Raw genomic sequence first — 21,770 nt, 5'->3', positions numbered from 1 at the left:
GGATACGGAGCTCGCGAACGGACAGGATACGGATCAATCCGAATAATGTACTTCTATTTACTGAAACCGGTTTGCGTGAGGTCCGTATGCGGTTCCTATTTCAACCGCGTGCGAACGCGAAGCGTACGTAACGGACCCGTTCGCATTTTACCTGTGTATGTTGTTTGAAATTTTTGAAAATACATATGGTTCAGTAAAAAATATTTAAGAAACTTCAAAATTCCACAGGCATATGTTAAAACAGATAAAAAAAATAGCCGGTAAATTGGAAAGGCTCCCTCGAACTGAAGGATCACTGTAATAGAAGGGCAATCCGGAGGTACCTTGAAACAGAAGGAGGGACGGTTCTTTTAATACAGGTCTTACGGTAATAGGAATATGGGGAGAAGAGTCGCATAGAGATCCAAAGTCCGAAAAAAGAAGACATGACTCTGGGCACTATATTAGACCGAAAAAAGTGCTGGCAATTTTCGCCTAGCTATGTCATCCCACTTCTTAACTATTCATTTTTTTCCAGACAAGGACTCGAGGACTTCATCGCTCTCCAACAATACACATTTGACGATCTTCTCGCCATCTACGATAACTTGAAATACGTGCCAGCCAGTGTCCTCGCCACGAATAACAACTCAAAAGTTGCATACCTAGCTTAGTATTTTATTGTTGTTATTGCTACTACCGTTGTGTACATACAAAACCATCAGGACTTCTAGTCATTATCCGAACTCCTGGTCATCTTTACTAATTACATTGTTTTAAAATGCTCAATAGGTCTCTATTTTTCAATTTATCTCAAGTTTCTTTCCCTTCTCAGTTTGTTTTCTATACCAAATTTAAATTAATTTATTGTGAATCTATATTGACAACTGGCAGCCTAGTCAAACTGTCAAATTGTTTCCTTGATGATCTCTTCCCACCAATATTACTGTGTATTGAAATTCTCAAAATTCTCAAAATTCCTGCCTAAACTCTTTAACCATACATAGTCATTATCTTCGATAAACAAATGGTGATTATTATTTCAATTTTTTTTGAAACTTTTTTATCTCACTTCTTGAGGTGATATGATGTTCGTATTACATATTTTTGAGTTGTACCGTCCGGCAGAAAATCAATATGATTTGCTTTTTCAGGAACACAACCGGATTTTCGAAAGAAAATGAAGCTACAAATGGATTTCTTTCTATCTCTCGATTTTTTAATGGATGACGAGATCCTTCATAGCCATAGAATAGCATAAGACTAGCATTGTTACGCGCGGGACAAGTACAATTCTCCTTATTAGAAGCCGTTCAATAGGGCTATTTCTTCATTTTTTAATTTTCGGTCTTCAATTTTCTCATTACATCACTCGTTTCTGCTTTTCGTAGTAATGTTATCACTCAGCACACACATCGAAAAACCTTTTATTCCCTAAAATCTCTTTCTGCTTCTCTTCACAGTAAAGGAAAAAAGCGACGCGTAACACACGTTTTCTTTTTTACTCTTCTCGTTTTCATTAATTTCTGCTTTATCCACTCCTATATTCTATTCTTATTTAGAGACAACGGGATGATGGGCTTTCATCTGAACGCATGAGTACGAAGGAATTTTTAAACTTCTTCTAAATAATTTGCCCTTTCAAAAGTCTCGTTGATGATTTTTTTTTGCATGATGAAGTTATTTCAATTGCATGAGACCACATTGGATGGTGTTTTGTTTCTGATGTAGCTGTGTTGTCAGTCTGCTCATCTTGTTCATTTTGTCCTTTCTCGTGTTGTCGCGGCTAGCGGACACATAATTCGGAGGGTGCGACGATTTGTAGGTACAAAGGGGAACAAAGTGATTCAGGGATACATAATCCGCAATTCGGAGGTACAAAATTTAAATGTTTCAGGTGTTTTGTACCCCTAATTTTTTTAGTACCTCAATGACCCCAAAATTTTGGTATCTTCCGAATTTTTTGCATGGCTAGCGTTTAAAGGTATAACATCTACCAGTTTTTATGTTTCCAGGAAATATGATCCATTTTGTTCCGTCTTGGTTATTTAGCACGAAAAATTACAGTCTCTCGATGAAAAGAGCAATGCTCCAAGAATAATATGTTTTTTGTTGGTTTTATTGCAAAAAAGATCTGCCCGGTTCACAATAAGCTGAAAGCTCGGATGCAACGTATGTTTGACTTGCAAACCCCACTGTCTGATGCTCTTCGTGCCTCTGTTCAGATACTTCGAATGTGATCGTCTTCACCAAATAATCGTCCTCACTTGTCTATCGTGGTTGAATTACATCTGTTACTGTTATTTCTCCGATTTTCTGAAACGTGTTTTGGGAGCGAACAAAACTGAATCTGCACACAGAAAAAAAGTTATTAAAAAAGGCGAGACAGCAAAAACTTCGGGGGCAGTTCGGGGGAAGGAATCGCGCCGCGCTTATGTAGACCATCGGTCGTCAGGCGCCTTCGCGCCCCCGTAGCTCAGCCGGTAGCGGCGTTGTACCCCTGCCTGTCATGAGTTCAACCCCTCATGGGGGTTCTCTATGCAAAATATCAGGAAAACGTTTTTTTGGTGTCTGGCCTCCTTTAAAGCTAAGGTCTGGAAAGTAAATAATTCTGCACTTGTAATCCGGACTTTTGTCGGGCCTTTGCGGGGCCCTCCTATTTTCGTTCCGTTTCATCTGTAACTTTGTTTATCGACAAAATAAAGCTCTCCAAATAGTGATATATTGATTCTAAAGGAGCTATGACAGGTCCCGCAAGACCCGGCAAAATCCCGGATCACAAGTAAACATATTGTGAATAAGGAACATAGAACGAAAACAGGGCAAACAATTCAGATGGTGCAAAGATGTTGCGGTCATTACGGTACAAAGAAATTTCGAGGTACAAAGTTGAGCAACTAGAGTTCAAGCCTCTAGTTCATGGGCAACATCATTCAACCTTTCTCGCGTTTGCCAGTTATATCGCCCTGAAATCAGAATGGTGGTTTTTGATTCAAGTATCATTAAAAATATTCACGAAGAACTGCTGAATTTTCAGCTTGTAAGAAGTTGAGAAAACAAAAAAAATTGAATGAACTTTTAAAAAGCCTCTCATAGATTTCGATTCCTATCTGAGCTTCAAAGTGTGTCTCCTTGGGTTTCTTCGCTTAGTGACTATTGCGAGAGTCTGTTGGCTCCGCCTCCAACTCTTCAAAAAATCTGGCTGGTGCGCCTACGGCACGATTTCGCTGTCTCAATCTTAATTTTCATATCACTAATTTGAAACCGGCCGTTGCCGAGGACTTATCAGTCCGCTCTTTCGGAAATGAGCTCTGGGACTCAGAAACTAATAAGCCGTCGTATCCTACCTATCACAGAAGTGTCCTATCTAAAACGCAGCAGCCGTCCGTAACCCAGCCTTGGTGAAAACGAAGAGCTCCTTTGGAAAACTTATTAAAAGAATGATGACGATAATCTTCTTTGACCTTGATTAGAGCACTAATCTTTTTTTTTTCTCACCTAGACATCTAACTATTCACCTCCCCAATTTCTTCTCCCATATTTCCTTATGGTTCGTCTTTCTATTCAGTATTTTCTTGCTCTTTTCGGAATAGACTTTCGTGGTCCAAATAGAACAAATGTTTTAAATAGTCCATCACATTATACGTGTCTTCTCTTTTTTTTTCCTCCCTCTTTTTTTCAATGTTTTCTCAACTAAGTCATTCGTTCTCAAAGATAACAGCAAATTTTATAAAAACAGTTATTTCAGCACTGGTCAAATTCCTGCAGCTTCATTTTGCCGTTGGATTTGCACACTGCCTAACGATGAACGATCCACCATTAGGAAGGTCGCAAGTGCCTTCCAATTCGAGGACCCAGCCAATGAACCAAATGGAACAGCTTTTGCAGTTGAGGAAAACGCTAGAGGTTTGTCAGAGCACTGGAAAAAGCTTGATGGACGACGTGGATGAGAAGATCTCTATTGTGAAACTCTCGGAAGATGTCGAGAAGCTTCATGGTCAGATTTCAAACGTGTCTTCCGAGGTGAATTCAATTAATACTCGAACCGGGTCAATGGAGTCGGTGCTGGAGAAACTTCTTGAGAATTCGAACAAAACTTTGGAGAATCATTCGAGTCTGGAAGCAACAATCACCAAGTCGAATGCCGATGTTGAAGCCATCAAACAACATATTCAAATGTTTGATTCACACAATTTTCAAGAAAAGTACTCGAGAATAGAGCAAGCTGTTATCACGTCAGCAGGCGGTATCGAAAAAATCAATCAACATTTGGAAGCGTTTGATTCGAATAAAATCCTTGAAAAACAATCGAGTTTGGAACAAACAGTCATCAATTCAACCTGTGTTGTCCAAGAAATCAAACATCAATTGGAAGCGAAGGCGATTTCGGATGAAGCTGATTTGCGCAAACTGATGGAAATGCAAAATCGGAAGCTAGAAGAACATAAGAACGAAATTGTCACTGCAATCAATGAAATCAGTCAGAATGTGGAGGCATCTCAAGTCAACGAAACTCTTCACTCTGCTATCAAACAGTTGCAAGAGAAACTCGAAGCGCGGTCAATATCATCAAAACGTGTTTCCAGCGACTCTGTGCCAGAAGTAGTTCTACCTTCAACTGTCGTCTCACCTGTTGAAAACTTTTCAATCTCAAAACCAGATGTGAGTGCAGGTGAAGAGCAGGAATTGGGAGAGCAAAGTGGAGGAGGAACCACACCATTGGCGATCACGATTGAAACTGTTCCGGCGGTTTCACAACCGCCGATTGACAAGAACTCGGTTGTTGTTGAACCGGTCGTTGGAGGAGGTAATTCATTTTTTCCCTATCAAATTGATGCACTTCAATATAATTTTAATTATTAAAATAAAAAGTTTTTCAGGGAGGACACCTGTTCAAAATAAGCCACCTTTAACATCAGACTTAAGCGAAGGTCAACAGGAGGAATCCGAAGAGCAAAATGGAGAAGAAATCACACCATTGGCAATCACGATTGAAGCTGTACCGGCGGTTTCACAATCGCCGATTGACAAGAACTCGGTTGTTGTTGAACCGGTGGTTGTTAAAGGTAATTAACTTTCTTCTATTAATTTATTGCAGTCCAATACAATCAATCTGTTTTCAGAGGAGACTAAGGCAGCCAAATCAAGAGTCAAGCGCCCACATGTGCCGTCAACGGAACCCGATCAGACGTTGACGAAATTTCCAAAGCGCTGCGAATATGATGGCCGCGACAGTTATCTTCCCCCTCAAAATGATGACTTTGCCCAACCATTGGATGCTCAAGCAGAGAGAGCTGAAACAGAGAGACAAGCAAAGAGTGAGTTTAAGTTAATCATATTAGTTTGATTCATAAGTCCTTAGCCTCAAATGTTGGAAGCCTTCAGAAAGATTTAGAACCCCTTTCAGGTGTGTTTATTATATTCATTCATATTAGGCTGATTCATCAGTCACAGGCCCAAATTTCGGGAAATTATCAAAAAGTCATAGCTCAGGGAGTATGAAAGAAATTCATTCAATCTTTTTGATTTCGAAGCTCACTTTTTATTCCAGTATCGATGAAAAATGTATTTTTAAAATTCTCATTTTTGAAATTTCTGAGAGCTCAAATTAAATCATTTTTTGTAATTTGGAGAACAGTTATATTTTATGAAAAAACTAGTAAATCAATTGGAGAGATGTTATATTTGTAATTTGTGACAGAGTATTTATTGTAACCCGTCCAGGCGAGATTTGAATCAGATTAGGTTTAGGTCCCAATAACTACAAATTCTATAACAGTGAGAGAAATGATAAGTTTGTTCGAAACTAATGCCGTTTTGACTGAAAGAAAAAATCGATCTGAGTTTCTCAAATTTAGCTAAAAATTGGTTTTTCGAACGCATTCGAAAAAATAGCAGATTAAACAAAAACCGTATCTTGGGTGTGGTACCAAACCCAACAATACTAACTAGGGAAAGTTGTAATCGGGGGGTGGAACTTCGGTATGAGACCTATATCATTCGAAAGCTGAGAATGAAACATTTTCAAATCTATTTTTAGATTTTGCTAAAGAGCTACCAGTTTTGAAAAAATCAGGTTCGAAATCTGAGAAATTGCAAAAGCAAAGGGGGACCCCATGGTGATTTTTTTGCGAACATTTTTTTTTCAAAAAAGCTTTAAAATTACATGGGATCATTCTTTTTAATTAAAAACTTTTTAAAAAATTATGTTATATGCTTTGAAAAACTTTTTTTGAAGCATTATTCCAACTACATTTTGATTTTTGAAAGAAAGAAATTTGATGATTGGTGAAAGTTGTTGGAAGTTTTTTGATTTTAATCACAATTTCAAATGTTCCTCTATGAGCTGACAAAATTTTCTCGATTTCACAGAAAACAAATTTTTGGAGAAAAATATCCATGGGGGTACCCCCTTGGCATTTTCCAACTATTTTTCGAAAATTTTTCAAAAGTGCTAATATAAATTCTAAACGGACAGAAACGATAAAATGAATCTTTTAGTAAGATCTTGAAGCTTTATCCTGCTCGTATCATTGATTTATCACTGAATAACCCTAATAACGAACAAATTTTGTAGATTTTGAAAGAAAGAACTGAAGAAAGATTTGTTTTGTTTCTTCAAGAGATTTGCAAACTATGGATTATGTACTTTTCGAAACTTGTCAAAAAGTTTTAAAAAAAGTATCCAATTGAAATTTTTCTTTGAAAAAAATGCGTTCATAACACTTTGAAGATCGCCACAAAAACCAAAAACAAAATCAAAAAAAATGACGGGAAGGGGAATCGAACCTACAACCGGTTGAGTACCGTTCATCCCTCCTTGCCACTACACCACTGCTCGCTGTTTCTTTCCCTTTCCTCAATCCATATAAGAAAGAGGGGAGGCGCGGCGCCCTTAGGGGTCAAATTTGAGCCAAAATTTGAAACTTGTTTTTCTCGAAACTGGTAGCTCTTTAGCAAAATCTGAATATAGATTTGAAAATGACTCATTCTCAGCTTTCGAATGATATAGGTCTCATACCGAAGTTCCACCCCGCGATTACAACCTTCCCTAGTAAGAACTCAAATAACGAAGTTCTTAACTTTTACGCCAAAATGGACAAAAATTTATAAGTCAAGCTATTAAAAAGTATTAGCTTGCATTTCTCATTGAATTTTTTCAGCTCAAGTACGGATTGAACTAGAGCAAAGCCCGAGAGCTACTCCAGCGATACATTCAAATATTCCCAGTACCAGTTCGCCGACCCCTGAAGACGCTGAAGCTAATGTAGTAGATGAAAAAGTGGCCGATGCGTCATCAATGGATTTTTCTGACAACAGAAGTTCCGGTGAGATATGAATCAGATAAGATCTAAATCACAATGTCTACAAATTCCACGACAATGAGAGTAATGAAACTATTGTTCAAAACTAACGTCCATAAGACTGACTAAAACAGTCAATTTGAATTTTCAAGTTTAGTTAAACCATTGGTTTTCTTAACGTCGCTTCCCAACGACCCCGAAATACTGAATTTTTAACTTTTACGCCAAAATAAACAAGGAAAACATAATACAATACACCTGGATTTCTTATCAAATTTTTTTCAGCTCAAAAGCCGATTGAACGTGAGGAAACCACTCCAGGAATTTCTTCAAATTATTCAGATAGCGTTTCGACCGCCCCCGAGGCTAAAGCTATTGTAGTAGATAAAGAAAGGACCGATGCACCAATAATGGATTCTTCTGACCACCGAACTGATGAACTTCCTCATAATCAACCGGCTATAGGAAATGAACTTTATGATTTTGAAGCTCAACACAAAGATCTTGATGCGATGCCAGAAAAAGAAGAAGGCGGCGTTCAACGAGAAGAGGTCGTCATTCAAATGGAGAATGATCAAGACCCCGTGGAAGATTCTGAGGAATTTTTTGTGCCACCGAAGAAGAGAAAACGCAAAGGAAAGAAAGGGAGGTTGACCACAAGGCGGGCACCAAAAAAAAATGTAGAAGTATTCAATATGGAGGAATATAAGTTTGAATGGGGATCAGAAGAAATCGGTGCAGCAGAAGATTATCAAGAGGATGATGGAACGAACAAAATTGATGTTTTTATTGGAAAACCCGCTGCATTTTGGAAAACCCCAGATGAGGTTATGAAGAAACTCGTGGAACAGTCAGCTGCTTACACAGCCAACGGAATGGTACGATTCGCATATGAAGAGCCTCAATGTACCTATGCCGATGAGAAACAAAGAGAGAATGTGTCCGCTTTCCTCGAATCACATACGGTAAGTAGTAAATAAAATAAATGTTTTTAAAAGTGTTTTTTTTTAATTTCAGAGCGCAATTGATCCGGGATATTGGAGAACTACTGTGGACCCGGAAACATATAAAGCTCTCGATTCCGAAGACTTTCGATATTGTCAACACTATTTTGAGACGCACACCGTCCAAGAAGTAACCAAACCGCCATTGCCCATGAATGACAAGAATGGACCAGTTACACCGGAAAAATATTTTCCTCGTCTACCGACTACTGCAGTAAACCATCAGTCTTTTACTCTCAATTCGGCCGATGTTGCTGCATTAGCAATGGAGTCACATGGAAAGTTCGATCAGATTTATACCCCGATGAACATTCAAAAACTCGAACCCAACCGTGAACTTGTGGCGGCAGAGCAGGAGCTGTTCAAAAATGATAATCCGGAGCTTGCAAGCAAGAGGCATCGACTGCCAGCGATTCACGTTGAGATTAAAACTAAAGAAGATCTGCATTCTCCGAATTTAAAAAAAGTGCTCGATTCTTCTCCAATCTCGGTTCTATCTGGAGTCGGTAAAGCTCTTGGTATTGACCTGAAGACACTGACAAGTGAACGCTTGGCGGCAACCGTTCCAAATCTTATTGTTGATGTAATGCTGCAAGTTGCACAGCCTGTGCACCAGAACATTACTATCTATGGAATGAAGGAATGGGAGACCCAAAGGAAATATTGTAGTATGACGTCGGCACAATTTGAGGAATGGAAACGGAACGAGCAGAAAGCAGCCAGGAAACGTTAGTTCTTTCTTTCTTTGTTTCATCAATCTAATTATTTTTTTTCAGTTCTCAGTCTTCTCAAAAAATGCGATCCAAAACATGCTCCTGCCATGGTCCAGGACTTCATGAAGAAAAGAATCAAGGCACCGTATTCGTTTGAAGGAGAAGAGAAAGAGTATTCATGGACACCATTCGCCACGAACATCGATCTCACCAAAGATGCTGATAACTCCAGGGATCTACAAGAAGGCAAGGATCACTTCAAAGAGCAGACAGATGTTAGTTTTACAGTTTGACAGCGGCATTGAATATTAGAGTATTCGATTTTTGAGAAATCCTTTTAAAAATCGAAACAAAAGCTCTAGTGTAGTATTATATACATTCAGATTTGAAAAAAAAATATACAAACGCGTCTTTTCCAGTTTGTTCTGACCACGTTCAAAATCCTGAAGCTCGGATGTCAAGTGTCCGATCACTTTGAATGAATATGTTGGTGGATGTAAAACAGTCATAGATTGAAGACTTGGCATTTCATAGAATTTTTTCAAAATATCCAATTTTTCACCTATTCGCCGATTTCTGGAAGAAACCAATTTTTTACCTGTTTTTGCACTGGAGACGTGAAAAAACATGTGTCCTTTAGAAATCGGTAAATAGCTGAAAAAATAACAATTTTCATAAAATATTGCGAATTTAAAGTTTCCAATCTAGGTCTGTTTTACACCTTCCTATATTTTCAAAATAATCGGAAACTTGACAGACGAGCTCTAGGCTCCTCAAACATTTGATATTCATTCGAATTGACCAAAGGAAAGATGTCAATAACACAATACAGAAAAAACATCAACTGAAAAAAATACGTTTTTGCATATCTTCCTCCCCAGTACTGTATATTATAAATAAGTTAAGATTACAATTTCATAAAATACTTCAAATGTTTGGATTACAATTTCATAAAACGTCAAATGCAACTGTTTTCAGATTCTTAATCAACTTCCCGCGTTCATGCAAGCCACTGACAGGAGCAATTTGCTGGCTCACATTCATTCAAACGTGTTTGGAGTCAACACGGTTCAGATGTACTCCAAATTCATTGGAAGTTTGACTGCGGCTCACATGGAGAACTCGTTGATGGCCAGCATAAATTGGAATGTCGGTCCAGCGTCTTGCATCTGGTACGCCATTCCTTATGAATACTGGACGCAGCTGGAGAAATTAGTGAAGGAGAAAGGTCAGAAGTATCACCACCAAAACTATTGGCCCAGTGAGGAAGATATCAAGAAAGCTGGAATCCCATTGATAAAATTCGAGCAAAGGGAGGACGAGTTGGTTTATGTCAACACCGGCACTTTCCACTGGGTCCAGGCAGAGGGATACTGTACGAACGTTAGCTGGAATGTGGGACCAGCTAATTTCAACCAACTCGCCGCATCACTCATCTCCGCAGCTCACAATAGGACTTCCAGACACGAATGCCACATCCCAATCACTAATGTGATCTGGAATGCCGCCGAGGAGAGGATGTTCATGGACGAGCCGCTAATGTACAGTTGTATGAGATGGCACATGCAAAGGTAAGATAACAGTAAACAAAATCATAACGCAATTAGCCTTTTTAAGGAGCCTTGCATGGTGCATCCGATACATTGCATGGATCGAGTCCAACGGCTATGAATTCGAAGATTGGACTGATCGGGAGGCTGAGTATATTTACCGATGTGGTACCTGCAAACAGGAGGTGTTTAACATTTGCAAAGTGCTCCGGACCGGAAATGACAAGTCAAAGGACATAATCTTCTGCCCAATTTGCAAAATCAAGTAGGATATTCTGTTTTTTTTCTCCTTTAATCTGCATTTACAGTGTTTCGAGGAAAAACAAAAGGCAGCTGTTTGTTATCTACAAGAACGTTGCAAAGTTAAGAAAGATTTATGATAGCTTTGTTCGGGAAATCCCTGAAGAAGGAATTCAACAGGATCAATAAATTTTTCCCGACATGCTCACAACATCGCTTTTTTTGACTGTCTACCGTCCCGAAACTTGCTCTATGACCTTTCTCTTCTCCATTTTGTCGACGCTTCTTCGAAAAGTATTTTTACCCATTTAATCGTATTTTCTGATCCGTCTCTTTTCACAGTCTCTGAAAAGCAATTTCGCTTGTTTATCTGAGATTCCATTTCCAACATTGTGAGCTAAAATATTCGTTTCTTCATTCCAAAAATGTTTTCACCAAAGTTCACAAATTTCCAAAAACGTGTGAATTGTTCATGACTTTTCCCCCGATTCTCTTTTACTATTTACCACTCATTGTTTCTCATGATCCCCGCTATCCACTATATCTGAAGAGCAATTTTAATGGTTTTCTGATTTCTGTCGGTCAAAAATATCCATTTTCGTAGTTCTTACAAATTGTTCATCGACATCTCTATTTTCAAAAAGCGCGTACCATTTTTTATGTCCTCGATTCTCTCCAACTGTTTACCTCCATCGTTTTTGTTTATAAGAAGCAGCCCTCACACATAAGCTATCCAATTGTCACAAAAATATCTCAATAAATTTTTTTCGAGAAGAAATAATTGGTTTTTGTTATTCATTTAAAAAAGTTTGATTATAACCAGAAGACTTTCTAATTTATTTTAAATAGCGTGCTTCTTTTTCTCAGAGTTCAAAATATGTATTAAAAATTTTAGATCAATTTTCGAATGAAAAAGTACCCGGGACCATGTCTATCAGATTTCACAAGCCGCGTATTTTGAATAAGTGGATAGTGCGCCTATAGCGCCAATCCGTCGCTCGACTTCGCAGTTTTTGCAAACGAATGTTCTTCTGTTGTGACGAGAAGATGCACACATTTCATTATTGCGCAAGCGCAGTTGTCGTCCATAGGTGAGAGAGCGGAGAGTGTGAGAGTTATGACAGAACGACGATCCTGTGGAAATTTTGATTTAAATATAGACATTTCCGGAAAGTGTTCAATTCATTCTTATCCAAAATGCTGAGGTCAACCGCGTCTTTGTGAAACCGGAGAGACACGCTGAAAAGAAAAGAAACCCCACTCCACTTGTTTACTATTAAAAAAAAGATGATTATCTCTTTTGACCTTCCGAAGAGCACTATTCTTGGTGTTCTTCCTACACCACTCAGATCTAGATAGGTAACAACCACATTGTAGTCTAATACACATTATATTTGTTTATTAAAAAAATAGTGGGTGATTGTCTCTTTTGACCTACCCGAGAGCGCTAATTTTCTTATTTTTCCTATGCTATTCTGACGTCTTAATTGGTCCCGTCTACAATGTAGTCTCATTCAGTACTCCTAGCATTCTTATTGATTTGTCTCTCTATTATGTTTTTTACCTCGTTTTTTTTTCGATCTTTTCCCGCTCTTTTTGGTATAGATTGTCGCGGTCCGAGTAAAAATTTATTGAAAAAAATTCATTACAAAAGTAAAAAAAAATTCATTACAAAAGTAAAAAAAAATTCTTTACAAAAGTTTCCACACATCAAAATCCATTGGATTGAAATCCGTGGAGTTAGCAGGCCTCAAAGCATTGCCGAGGTATATAGGAAAATTAGCGTCTAAGTCCAGAACAGTGGATTTCGATCCACAAGACGGTGCCCAGTCCTACTAATGATTCCAAAAACGTTCGGCAAAGTGCTGAGTTGTTTACAACAATGCATCAGTTTCAAGTTATTTGATCACCATTGAGCTGAGTTATCGCTTTCAAAAATGCTCCATCTCAAGAAAATCTTATAAAAACATAAAAATGGTTATTTTAGTGCAGATGAAATATGTTTTAACGGAAGTCTAACAAGGTCTCTGGTAGTATTTCTGTCTGAAATGTGAGGATACAATACTCTTCTATCATTTTTCATAGTTTTGAAAATATTTTAACCACCAAGGTACTCGTACTGTGGTCACTAAAAACATAAACTTTGGAATTCACGCGGCTTGTCTTTCTTTTTAGTTCGACTTTGTCTACCCATAAAAACTGTAGTAATAATAGTGAATGGCTGAAAAATTATGGGTGTCAAGATCAACTTTTCCACAATCGTCTGTAAAAATTTTAGATGTCTACGAAAATAATCAAATTGGTAGGCATCAGTTTTCCGAAGAGCCAAATTTAGAAAATTTTCTAATTTTTGAAATGAATTGATCTAACGACTTAAAATTCATGACTTTTGGGTGATCGTCAAATTTTCATTTAAAGTGCATCAAAAATTTTTAAAAATTTTTGTTGCCCTGTCAACGCATTACGATAAAAATTCGGTTCGGAAGGCAAATTTAGCCCGAGCTCGAGGCAAAATGTAGGGTTAACTATTAAATTTATTTCTATGGACAGATGCATCCAAACAACGGTAAATATTGTGTGAAAACAATAATTATATGCTTATTTCTTCTCGCGGAATTTCAGAGGAATCGTACCGTCTGGCATAGACTTACATCAATTCGAATCAGTGGCGTACAAGAAACATTACGACGTTCATCTTTGGGAAATCATAGAAATACTGAAGTTAGATAAAACGCTTCGAAAGTTTTCTGCCAATTTTCGTGCTTCCAACATACTTACGTCTAGAGATATACTCAGAAGCTACTAGGGTCGCTTGGCCGCCAATCCTGCCGATCCCAGAAATGACCTATCCAAGGCTAAAAATTCGGGAGGTACAACAATTCGGGCGTACAAGGGGGTACAAAGTGATTTAGAGGTACAAAATCCATGATTCGGAGGTACAAAATTTTTTAGCATGTTGTATTTTTTGTACTTCTGAATTGAATTCGGGTTTTGGAGGCACAATTTTGTGAAAGACGTTTTTTAAGAAAAAACTGAAGTCTTCTGAAAATTTAAAAAAAAATTCTTTGTTTTCAGCTTTAAGAAGGGACCTGGGTAAATTTCGTACTTCAAAATGTGTCAGATTCTCATCCGGTTCTTCTCTGAATAAGCCTTTAAAGTCTCTAAATATTCGTAATTTGAATATTCCGCCGTAACCAATGGAAATGCGCTCTGTCGGCGCTAAAGTTTAGGCGGGAAATCTGTGAAATTGCTTTCCGGCCCCGTTTTTCAATCATTCTTGTTCGGAGAAGAGCACCCTTTTGGTGAATCCCTGCATCCTCTTCGACAGTTTCATTGGCTACCTTTTTGTTACCTTTTTGTTGCCGATTTTCAGAGCTTTGTGCTCATTTTTCCCTGTTTCCAGTTACCCCTTGCCTTTTAAATTTCCCCTTGCCTTCACTGTTACCGTCCCTTATTTTTGCCTTGATTTCCCAGTTTAATAAACCGATTGTGCTTATAAAAATCTGTCTTCTTTGTTGTCTTCTTTCGTCTCGCATTCTTCACTGATATCGTCTTGAATTCAGTGATTTCGTTCCGAGTTTCCGCCTTTCCCTCTCCGTCTCTTCTCTCTTGTTTCTTTTCTTTCCGGACTTGTGCACGGTAGCGCAGAGGAGAAATATCCTGCCGTTAAACTTGTACTTTTTCCGACTAATTTTTGGCCCCTTTCCAAAATGCGGAGGCCGACCGTGCCTTTGGGAAACCGGAGAGGCACGCTGAGAGGAAAAAGAGGCCCCACTCCATTTGTTTACAAGAACAATGATGACGATCTCTTTTGACCTTCCCAGGAGCACTATTCTTGGTGATCTCTCTACACCGCGCAGACATCTAGGGTAACAACCAAAATGTAGTCTCATTTAGTACACCTATTTTTCTTATTGATTTGTTTTCCTCATCCTATTAAGTCATCTTTCTATGTCTATTGCGTTGTCTTTCTATTCAGTTCTTTTTTGCTTTTCTCGCTCTTTTCGGTATAGATTGTTTCGTTCCAAGTAAAATATTGTGAAAAATTCATCACAGTATTCGTTTTTTTCTCTTTTCCCTCCTTTTTTCTTTTACTATTTTCACAACGAAACATCCGTTCTCAAAGTAATCGGAACTTGGATTTCATAAAATTTCAGCACTGCTCATCTTTGGATCTCTAATCTACTGGTCAAGTATTTTTAACCTGAATTTTGCTGTTCGCATTCCATTGTGATGGACAATCCAACTCCAAGCATGTCACAGCCGCCTTCCGGATCGACGAGCCAGCTAATGACGCAAATCCAACAGCTGGAACAGATGCAGAAAGCATTGGAAATGTGTCAGAACACGGGAAAAACTTTGATGGATGACGTGCAGAAGCAAATCTCCATCACGAAACTTTCGGATAACGTTGAGAAGCTGAATGGCGAGATGTCAACCGTGTCGTCTGATGTCAATTCAATCAATACCAGGACCGGATCAATGGAGTCGATGTTAGCGCAACTTCTTGAGAATTCAAACAACATTTTGAAGAATCAGTCGAGTTTGGAAGAAACTGTCGCCAAGTGAAACTCCGATTTTGAAGCCATCAAAAAACACATCAAAAAGTTTGATTCCAATAATTTTCAAGAAAAGTATTTGAGCATGGAAAATACTCTTAACCAGTCAATTTCTGATATCCAATTTATCAAAAAACAGTTGGAAGCAAAGACGATTTCGGATGAAGCTATGCTGAGGAAGCTGATGGATACTCAGAATCAGAAGATTGAAGAGCATATGAACGAAATCGTCATTGCAATCAAGAAGATCGGTTCGAATGCGGAGACATCCGAAGTCACCAAAACTCTCCAGTCTACTTCTCAAGAATTTCAAGAGAAATCTGATGCGCGGCCAACATCATCGACACGTGCTCTCAATAATTCTGTGGCAACACCAGAAGTAGTTGTACTATCCTCTCCAGGCACAGATGTTAAAATTATTCCGACCCCGGAATCAAATGTGAATGGAAGTCAACAGAAGGAATCCAGAGAGCAAGAAGAAGGACAAACCACTTCATTGGCTAACATCGCTGAAGCTGTTTTTGAGGATTTACAACTGGCGCCTCACGTTGATAAGACACTCGAAGGTAATTCTTTAGTTTGTTGCACCCCAATACAATCAATACCTGTTCAGGGAATACTGAACAATCCAAAACAGGAGTCAAGCGACAACGTGCTCCGTCAAATGAAATGGAGCAGACATCGTCAAAATTCCAGAAACGCCATGATGCCGACGACCGCGACAGTCGTGTTTCCATTCCAAGTTATGAATTCGACTACCCGATGGATACTCAAGCAGATAGAGCTCAAGCAGAGAAACAAGCTGAGAGTGAGTTTACATTATTAGTATTAGATTGATTCATAAGTTCCTGGCCCAAATTTCGTAAAATCTTCAAAACGTCATAAGCGAGTTTGGAAGCAATGCATTCAATTTTTTCAATTTCATTCACCACAGTCTTGATTGAAAACCTTTACTTGAAAATCTTTTCTTTTTGCAATTTTGGAGTGCCCCGAGCATTCAATTAGTCTTAAAATTTGGGAAGCCACTGTAATGAGAAAACAGATATTTTAATAGAAGAGATGTTCTTTTTGTAATTTGTTAACTAATAATGTACTGTAACCCGTTTGGACGATACCTTAATCAAATTAGACCTCAAAAGACTGAATATCTAAAAATTCTACGACAACAAGAAAAATGAGACTTGTGTTCAAAACTAATATTATTTTGGCTGACAAAAGCAATCAATTCAATATTCTCAAATTTTGCTAAAAAGATTATTTTTCCAAAACAGAACATGTTGAGCAAAAAGCATTATCTTTGGTCTTAACCAAACGTAATACTACTAGCAATCTCAAATTACGGAGCTTAACTTTCAACTTCCATCCCAAAATGTCCGAAGGCGATTGAATCAGTCTAATACAAAGTATGAGTTTGCATTTCTCATCGAATTATTTTTCAGACCAAAAGTCGATTGAACGGGATGACAGGTCTCGAGGAGCTACTTCAAACCATACCAAAAGCAACTCCGCAATCCCTGAAGAGGCTAACAATATCCTAGTCAATGAAGAAGTTGCGGATGAACCAACAGAGGATTCTTCTGATCACAGACCCCATGAACATCGTCATGATCAACAGGCTATCGATAGTGATCATTTCGAAGATCATCATGATGAGCTTGATGCATTGCCAGAAGAAGACAGTGATCAACAAGAAGAGGACGTCAGTGAAACAGAGCCCAATCTAGATCCCGAGGAAGGTTCTGTTAGTGTCAAGAAAAGAAAGACCCGAAAAAGGAAATCGAAGTTGACATTACCGCGCGCAGCGAAAAAGACGGTCAAAGTGTTTGATATGGAGAAGCATGATTTTGAATGGGGGCCTGTTGAAAACGACGCAGCAACGGAGTACCAAAAAAATGATGGAAAGAACAAAATTGATGTCTTTGTGGGAAAAATTCAAGAAAACCCGGATGAGGTTATGAAGAAGCTTGCGGCACAATCAGCGGCGTACACAGCAAACGGAATGGTGCGATTCGCCAGTGGAGAGCTGCAGTGTACTTATGATAATGAGAAACAAAGACGAAACGTGACCACATTCCTCAAATCACACACGGTAAGTATAAAACAAAGCAACGTTTTCTAAAATAATTCTTTTTTTTAATTTCAGAGCGCAATCGATCCGTGCTATTTGAGAACAACTGTAGACCTTGACACATACCGAGCTTTCGATGTCGATAACTTTCGACACTGTCAAGAATATCTGATGTGGCACACGATGCAACAAGTACCCCAATCACCATTGCCAAGAAGCGAGAAGGATAGACAAGCTCCCACGGAAGAACATTTTCATCAACTTCCGACTACTGCTATCAACCATCAAGCGTACACTCTCACCTCTACCCAAATCGCTGCATTAGTTGCTGAGTCCCGTGGCGACAACAACTAGATCTATACTCCTCTGGAAATCAAAGGACTAGAGCCCGACCGTGAACTAGTAGCGGCTGAGCAGAAGCGGTTCAGAAAGGATATGGCAAAGCTTGCAAGCAAGAAAAATCGAGTGCCAGCGATTCACGTTGAGATCAACACTAAAGCCGATCTTCATTCTCAAAAGTTGAAGAAGTTGCTCGATTCTAATCCAATTTCGGTTCTCTCTGGAGTCGGTGAAGCTCTTGGAATTGATCTCGAAAAACTGACAAGTCAACGTCTGGCAGAAAACGTTCCGAATCTCATTTGTGACGTGATCTTGTAAATCGCTCAACCTGTTGACCAGAACATTTCTCTTAATGGAAAAAAGGAATGGAGGACCGAGGGCGTTATTGTCGTATGAAGCTATCACAATTCGAAAACTGGAAAACCAACGAGCAGGAAGCAAGCAGGAAACGTAAGATTTTTTCTCTGTTTGAAGAATCTAAAAACATTCTTTCAGTGCTCAATATTCTCAAAAAGTGCGACCCAAAACAAGCTCCTGCCATAGCCCAAGATTTCATGCAGAACGGAATCAAGGCACCGTATCGGTTTGAAGGAGTGGAGAAACAATATTCCTGGACACCATTTGCGACAAACATTGATCTTAATGAGGAAGCAGAGAACTCCCAGAATCTAGACAAAGACGAGGATTATTTCAAAGAGCAATTAGATGTGAGTTTTTCACAATGACAACGGTCTTGAATATTAGAGTTTTCGACTTACTTGAATTTTTCCTGATAAAGAAAATGCTTGTTCAGTTATATTGGTGTAACTTTAAAATAATTTTTTGGGAAGCAGAATTAGGCTCTCAAAAAAAAGTTCACAGTATTTTTCCAATTTCATAAAATTATTTTTTTACAATAAGTACACTAAAAGATCAAAATCCAATTTCTGAAATAAGTACACTAAAAGATCAAAATCCAATTTCCGAAAAAAAACTTCAAAAACAAGTGTTTTCAGATTCTGTCCCAACTTCCCTGGTTCATGCAAGCCAGTGACAAAGGCAACTTGCTGGCTCATATCGGCCAAAACGTGTTCGGTGTCAACACGGTGCAGATGTATTCCAAGTTTATCGGCTCGTTTACTGCCGCTCACATGGAAAATTCGTTAATGGCAAGTATCAACTGGAATGTTGGACCCGGAACTTCCATCTGGTATGCGATTCCGTACGAATACTGGACAAAGCTCGAGACATTAGTTGGGTCGATGCGGCAGAAGTACCATGAGCAGAACTATTGGCCAAGTGAAGAAGACATCCATGAAGCGAATATCCCGTTGATTAAGTTTGAGCAAAAGAAGGACGAGCTGGTCTACGTCAATACTGGCACTTTCCATTGGGTTAAGTCGGAGGGCTATTGCACCAACGTCTCTTGGAACGTGGGCCCAGCCAATTTCAACCAGCTCGCCGCTTCCCTCATTTCCGCATCACACAATACGGACTGCAACCACGAGTGCCATATCCCAATCACCACTGTTATCTGGAATGCCGCCAAAGAACAAATGTTCAAAGACGACAAGTTGATGTACAAATGTATGCGGTGGCACATGCAAAGGTATGATCACAGCAAACAAATCAGATAAGCAATTAATCTACTTTTTTCAGGAGCCTTGCGTGGTGCATTGGTTACGTAAAGTGGATCAAAGAGAAGGGATTTGAACTCCTTGATTGGACTGGTCATGCGGAGCAGTATCTTTACCGTTGTCATACCTGCGAGCAGGAAGTCTTCAACATCGTTAAGATGCTTCGAATCAACAATAAAATGAAGGAAGACGAGATTTTCTGCCTCAAATGTCCCATCAAGTAGGCTATTCTGTTTGTTTCTCATCTCATTTGCATTTACAAATCCATTGATGGGCACAAGCGAAAGCAGATTTTTGTCATCTATAAGAATATCCAGACGTTGAGCAAAATATATGATGACTTTGTGCAAGGAATCCCCGAAGAAGAAAACCAACAGGACCAGTGAAGTCTCTCAACATGATCACCACGTTTTTCTGAGTATTTTATGCTCTACCGTTGTGAAAATTGTTCCGTGATCTATCTTTTTCAATTTTGCTCGATGCTTCTTCGAAAGGCATTTCTACCCAATTCGCCGTATTTTATTACCCGTCCCTTTTCATAGTCCCTGAGTCGCCTTTTTAATTGTTCACTTAAACATACAATTCACTTTTTTTGGTCAAATGCATCGATTTTCGTCAATGTTATCGATTTGTGACACGTTTTTTACCCAGATTCTTGATTTCCGAAAATCGGTAATGTCTTTTCTTAACCGTGTCCCCAATTCTCGCGACCCATCGTCTTTTATGACTCTATCCTGTGATCCATAGTCTCTGACCAGCAACTTTTTTGCTTTTCTGAGAATTTTAAAGATTTTTTTTATTTTCTAGGACCACCCAAAATTAACATAATTTCCACCCAGTTTTGCTTTTGTAAAAAATATTTTTTTTCTGGCTCAACCTCTCCCATTATTTGCCACCATTATTTTTTGTTAAGAAACGATCCCCATGAATTCTCCTCTCCAATTGCCACACTAAATAGATCTCGATAAATTTTTTTGAGAAGAATTTCTATTTTTTTAACCAAAAAAAACTCACATTCAGAATTGAAAGATTTTCAAATTCCTATATCCTGTGCTGTTATTTTTCAGGGTTCTTGGAACGTGTGATTTTTTTGAAACCTCTTGTTAAAAAAGAATCGAATTTTAAATGGCAAAACGTATTCATAACAGAAATCACTATTTATGTCATTACCATCAAGAATGTGAAACGAAGCTGAATATTGTAAAACCTGTGTTGAAAGGGCTTTTTCACCAGAAGGGACTCAGAAAATAGAAGGATCCTCTATTGAAAATTTTTCGTACGTTTTTTTCGTACGTTTCCATGAAAGAATTTTCCAGAAATTTTGTTGTTGAAAAAATCCATTTTGCTCAAAAACTTGCTTAATCTTGGTTTATGAATTGTACTATTTATTGAAAATTACGATAAAAAATGGCCAAAAAATGGCCAAAAAAAGCCCTTTCTATCTGAAGTGACCTCGTAATTAAACGATTTAATACCGTTTCCTTTCCAATAGTAGCCCGTCTGATACATTCATTTTTAGCTTATTTATCTTAGTTCCTATGAGATATATCAAAAGTAGGTCGACTGATAAAATATTGATGATACTATGATGAAAACTTTATCAGTTGAAAAGTTTTGTATATCGTTTGGAGGCAGGGAGATTATTGAGCTAAAATGCACGTAAAGTGGGCTTCTATCAAAGCAAATACAGTAACTTTATCTTTTCAGAAAAAAAATAGCTGGACGATTTCATGACTTTCTGGAAGATCGAAAACCACACAGTAAAAATCATAAAATCCAATAAAAAATGTCATATTTGCTCTTTCTTCAGATTCGACTGCATTAGAAAATTTCAACGACGGCTCCCGGACATTTGGCAACCGGACATTTCGCAGCGGCGACATTTCGTAGCCGGAGATTTCGCAGCCAGACATTTCGCAGCCAGACATTTCGCAGCCGGATATTTCGCAGCCAGACATTTCGCAGCCTCTGATAACGTCAGAAAATCAGAATTCCAAGTTCTTCGATTTTGAAAAAAGTATATTTTAATGTCAGAAATTGAATTTTCGAAGGNNCTACGTGTNNGACCGCATTCCATTCCGGAATCTCAGAACTTCAAACACCCACAGTTTGAGAGGTGTAGAACTTTTATCTGAAAACCTAAGAATCCTAAAGTCATTACTACCACTTTTCATTTTCCCTTTCCTTTATTTTCTTTCTGCTTCTTCGTTCCATTGAACACCATTCGACGCTTTTCATTTTTAAAGAAGAAGAGGGAGAAAATCGAATGAAAAAAGAAGAAAAAAGTGAGTGAAGGACCGGTCGAAAGTTTGTTCGAATGGGAGATTCGTTAGGAAAAGTCGCTGGGAAAAAGCGAAAAAAATCGGATGAATTCGAAAAGATGATGATGGCAAGATAT

General features: G+C 38.5%; 3 protein-coding genes across 3 annotated transcripts in view; all 3 read left to right on the top strand.

The window, feature by feature from the left end:
• The window catches only part of Cbr-utx-1, a gene marked incomplete at both ends in the record, with an annotated part of 7,970 nt that extends 7,362 nt beyond the window's left edge, over window positions 1–608 (top strand). Inside the window, 1 exon segment of the mRNA XM_002645487.1 lies at window positions 518–608. Within this exon segment, the coding sequence (XP_002645533.1) occupies window positions 518–608 (91 nt within the window).
• A 3,175-nt stretch (window positions 609–3,783) lies between these two features.
• Window positions 3,784–10,979, top strand: Cbr-tag-279 (the record flags this gene model as incomplete). Its single annotated transcript, XM_002645488.2, has 10 exons — window positions 3,784–4,786; window positions 4,860–5,045; window positions 5,103–5,297; window positions 7,143–7,307; window positions 7,569–8,248; window positions 8,301–9,015; window positions 9,064–9,275; window positions 9,979–10,571; window positions 10,618–10,815; window positions 10,859–10,979. The coding sequence occupies 10 exons, from the start codon at window positions 3,784–3,786 to the stop codon at window positions 10,977–10,979; spliced, it is 4,068 nt and encodes a 1,355-aa protein (XP_002645534.2).
• A 4,065-nt stretch (window positions 10,980–15,044) lies between these two features.
• Window positions 15,045–19,596, top strand: CBG22802 (the record flags this gene model as incomplete). Its single annotated transcript, XM_002645489.1, has 8 exons — window positions 15,045–15,355; window positions 15,434–15,915; window positions 15,963–16,157; window positions 16,789–17,438; window positions 17,493–17,754; window positions 18,252–18,463; window positions 18,752–19,344; window positions 19,395–19,596. The coding sequence occupies 8 exons, from the start codon at window positions 15,045–15,047 to the stop codon at window positions 19,594–19,596; spliced, it is 2,907 nt and encodes a 968-aa protein (XP_002645535.1).
• Window positions 19,597–21,770: the final 2,174 nt, after the last annotated feature.

This window comes from Caenorhabditis briggsae, assembly GCF_000004555.2.
Source record: "Caenorhabditis briggsae complete genome, chrX, whole genome shotgun sequence".
NCBI lineage: Eukaryota > Metazoa > Nematoda > Chromadorea > Rhabditida > Rhabditidae > Caenorhabditis > Caenorhabditis briggsae.
The sequence above is the reverse complement of the archived record's forward strand: the minus strand, read 5'-3'. Positions and strand labels throughout refer to the sequence as shown.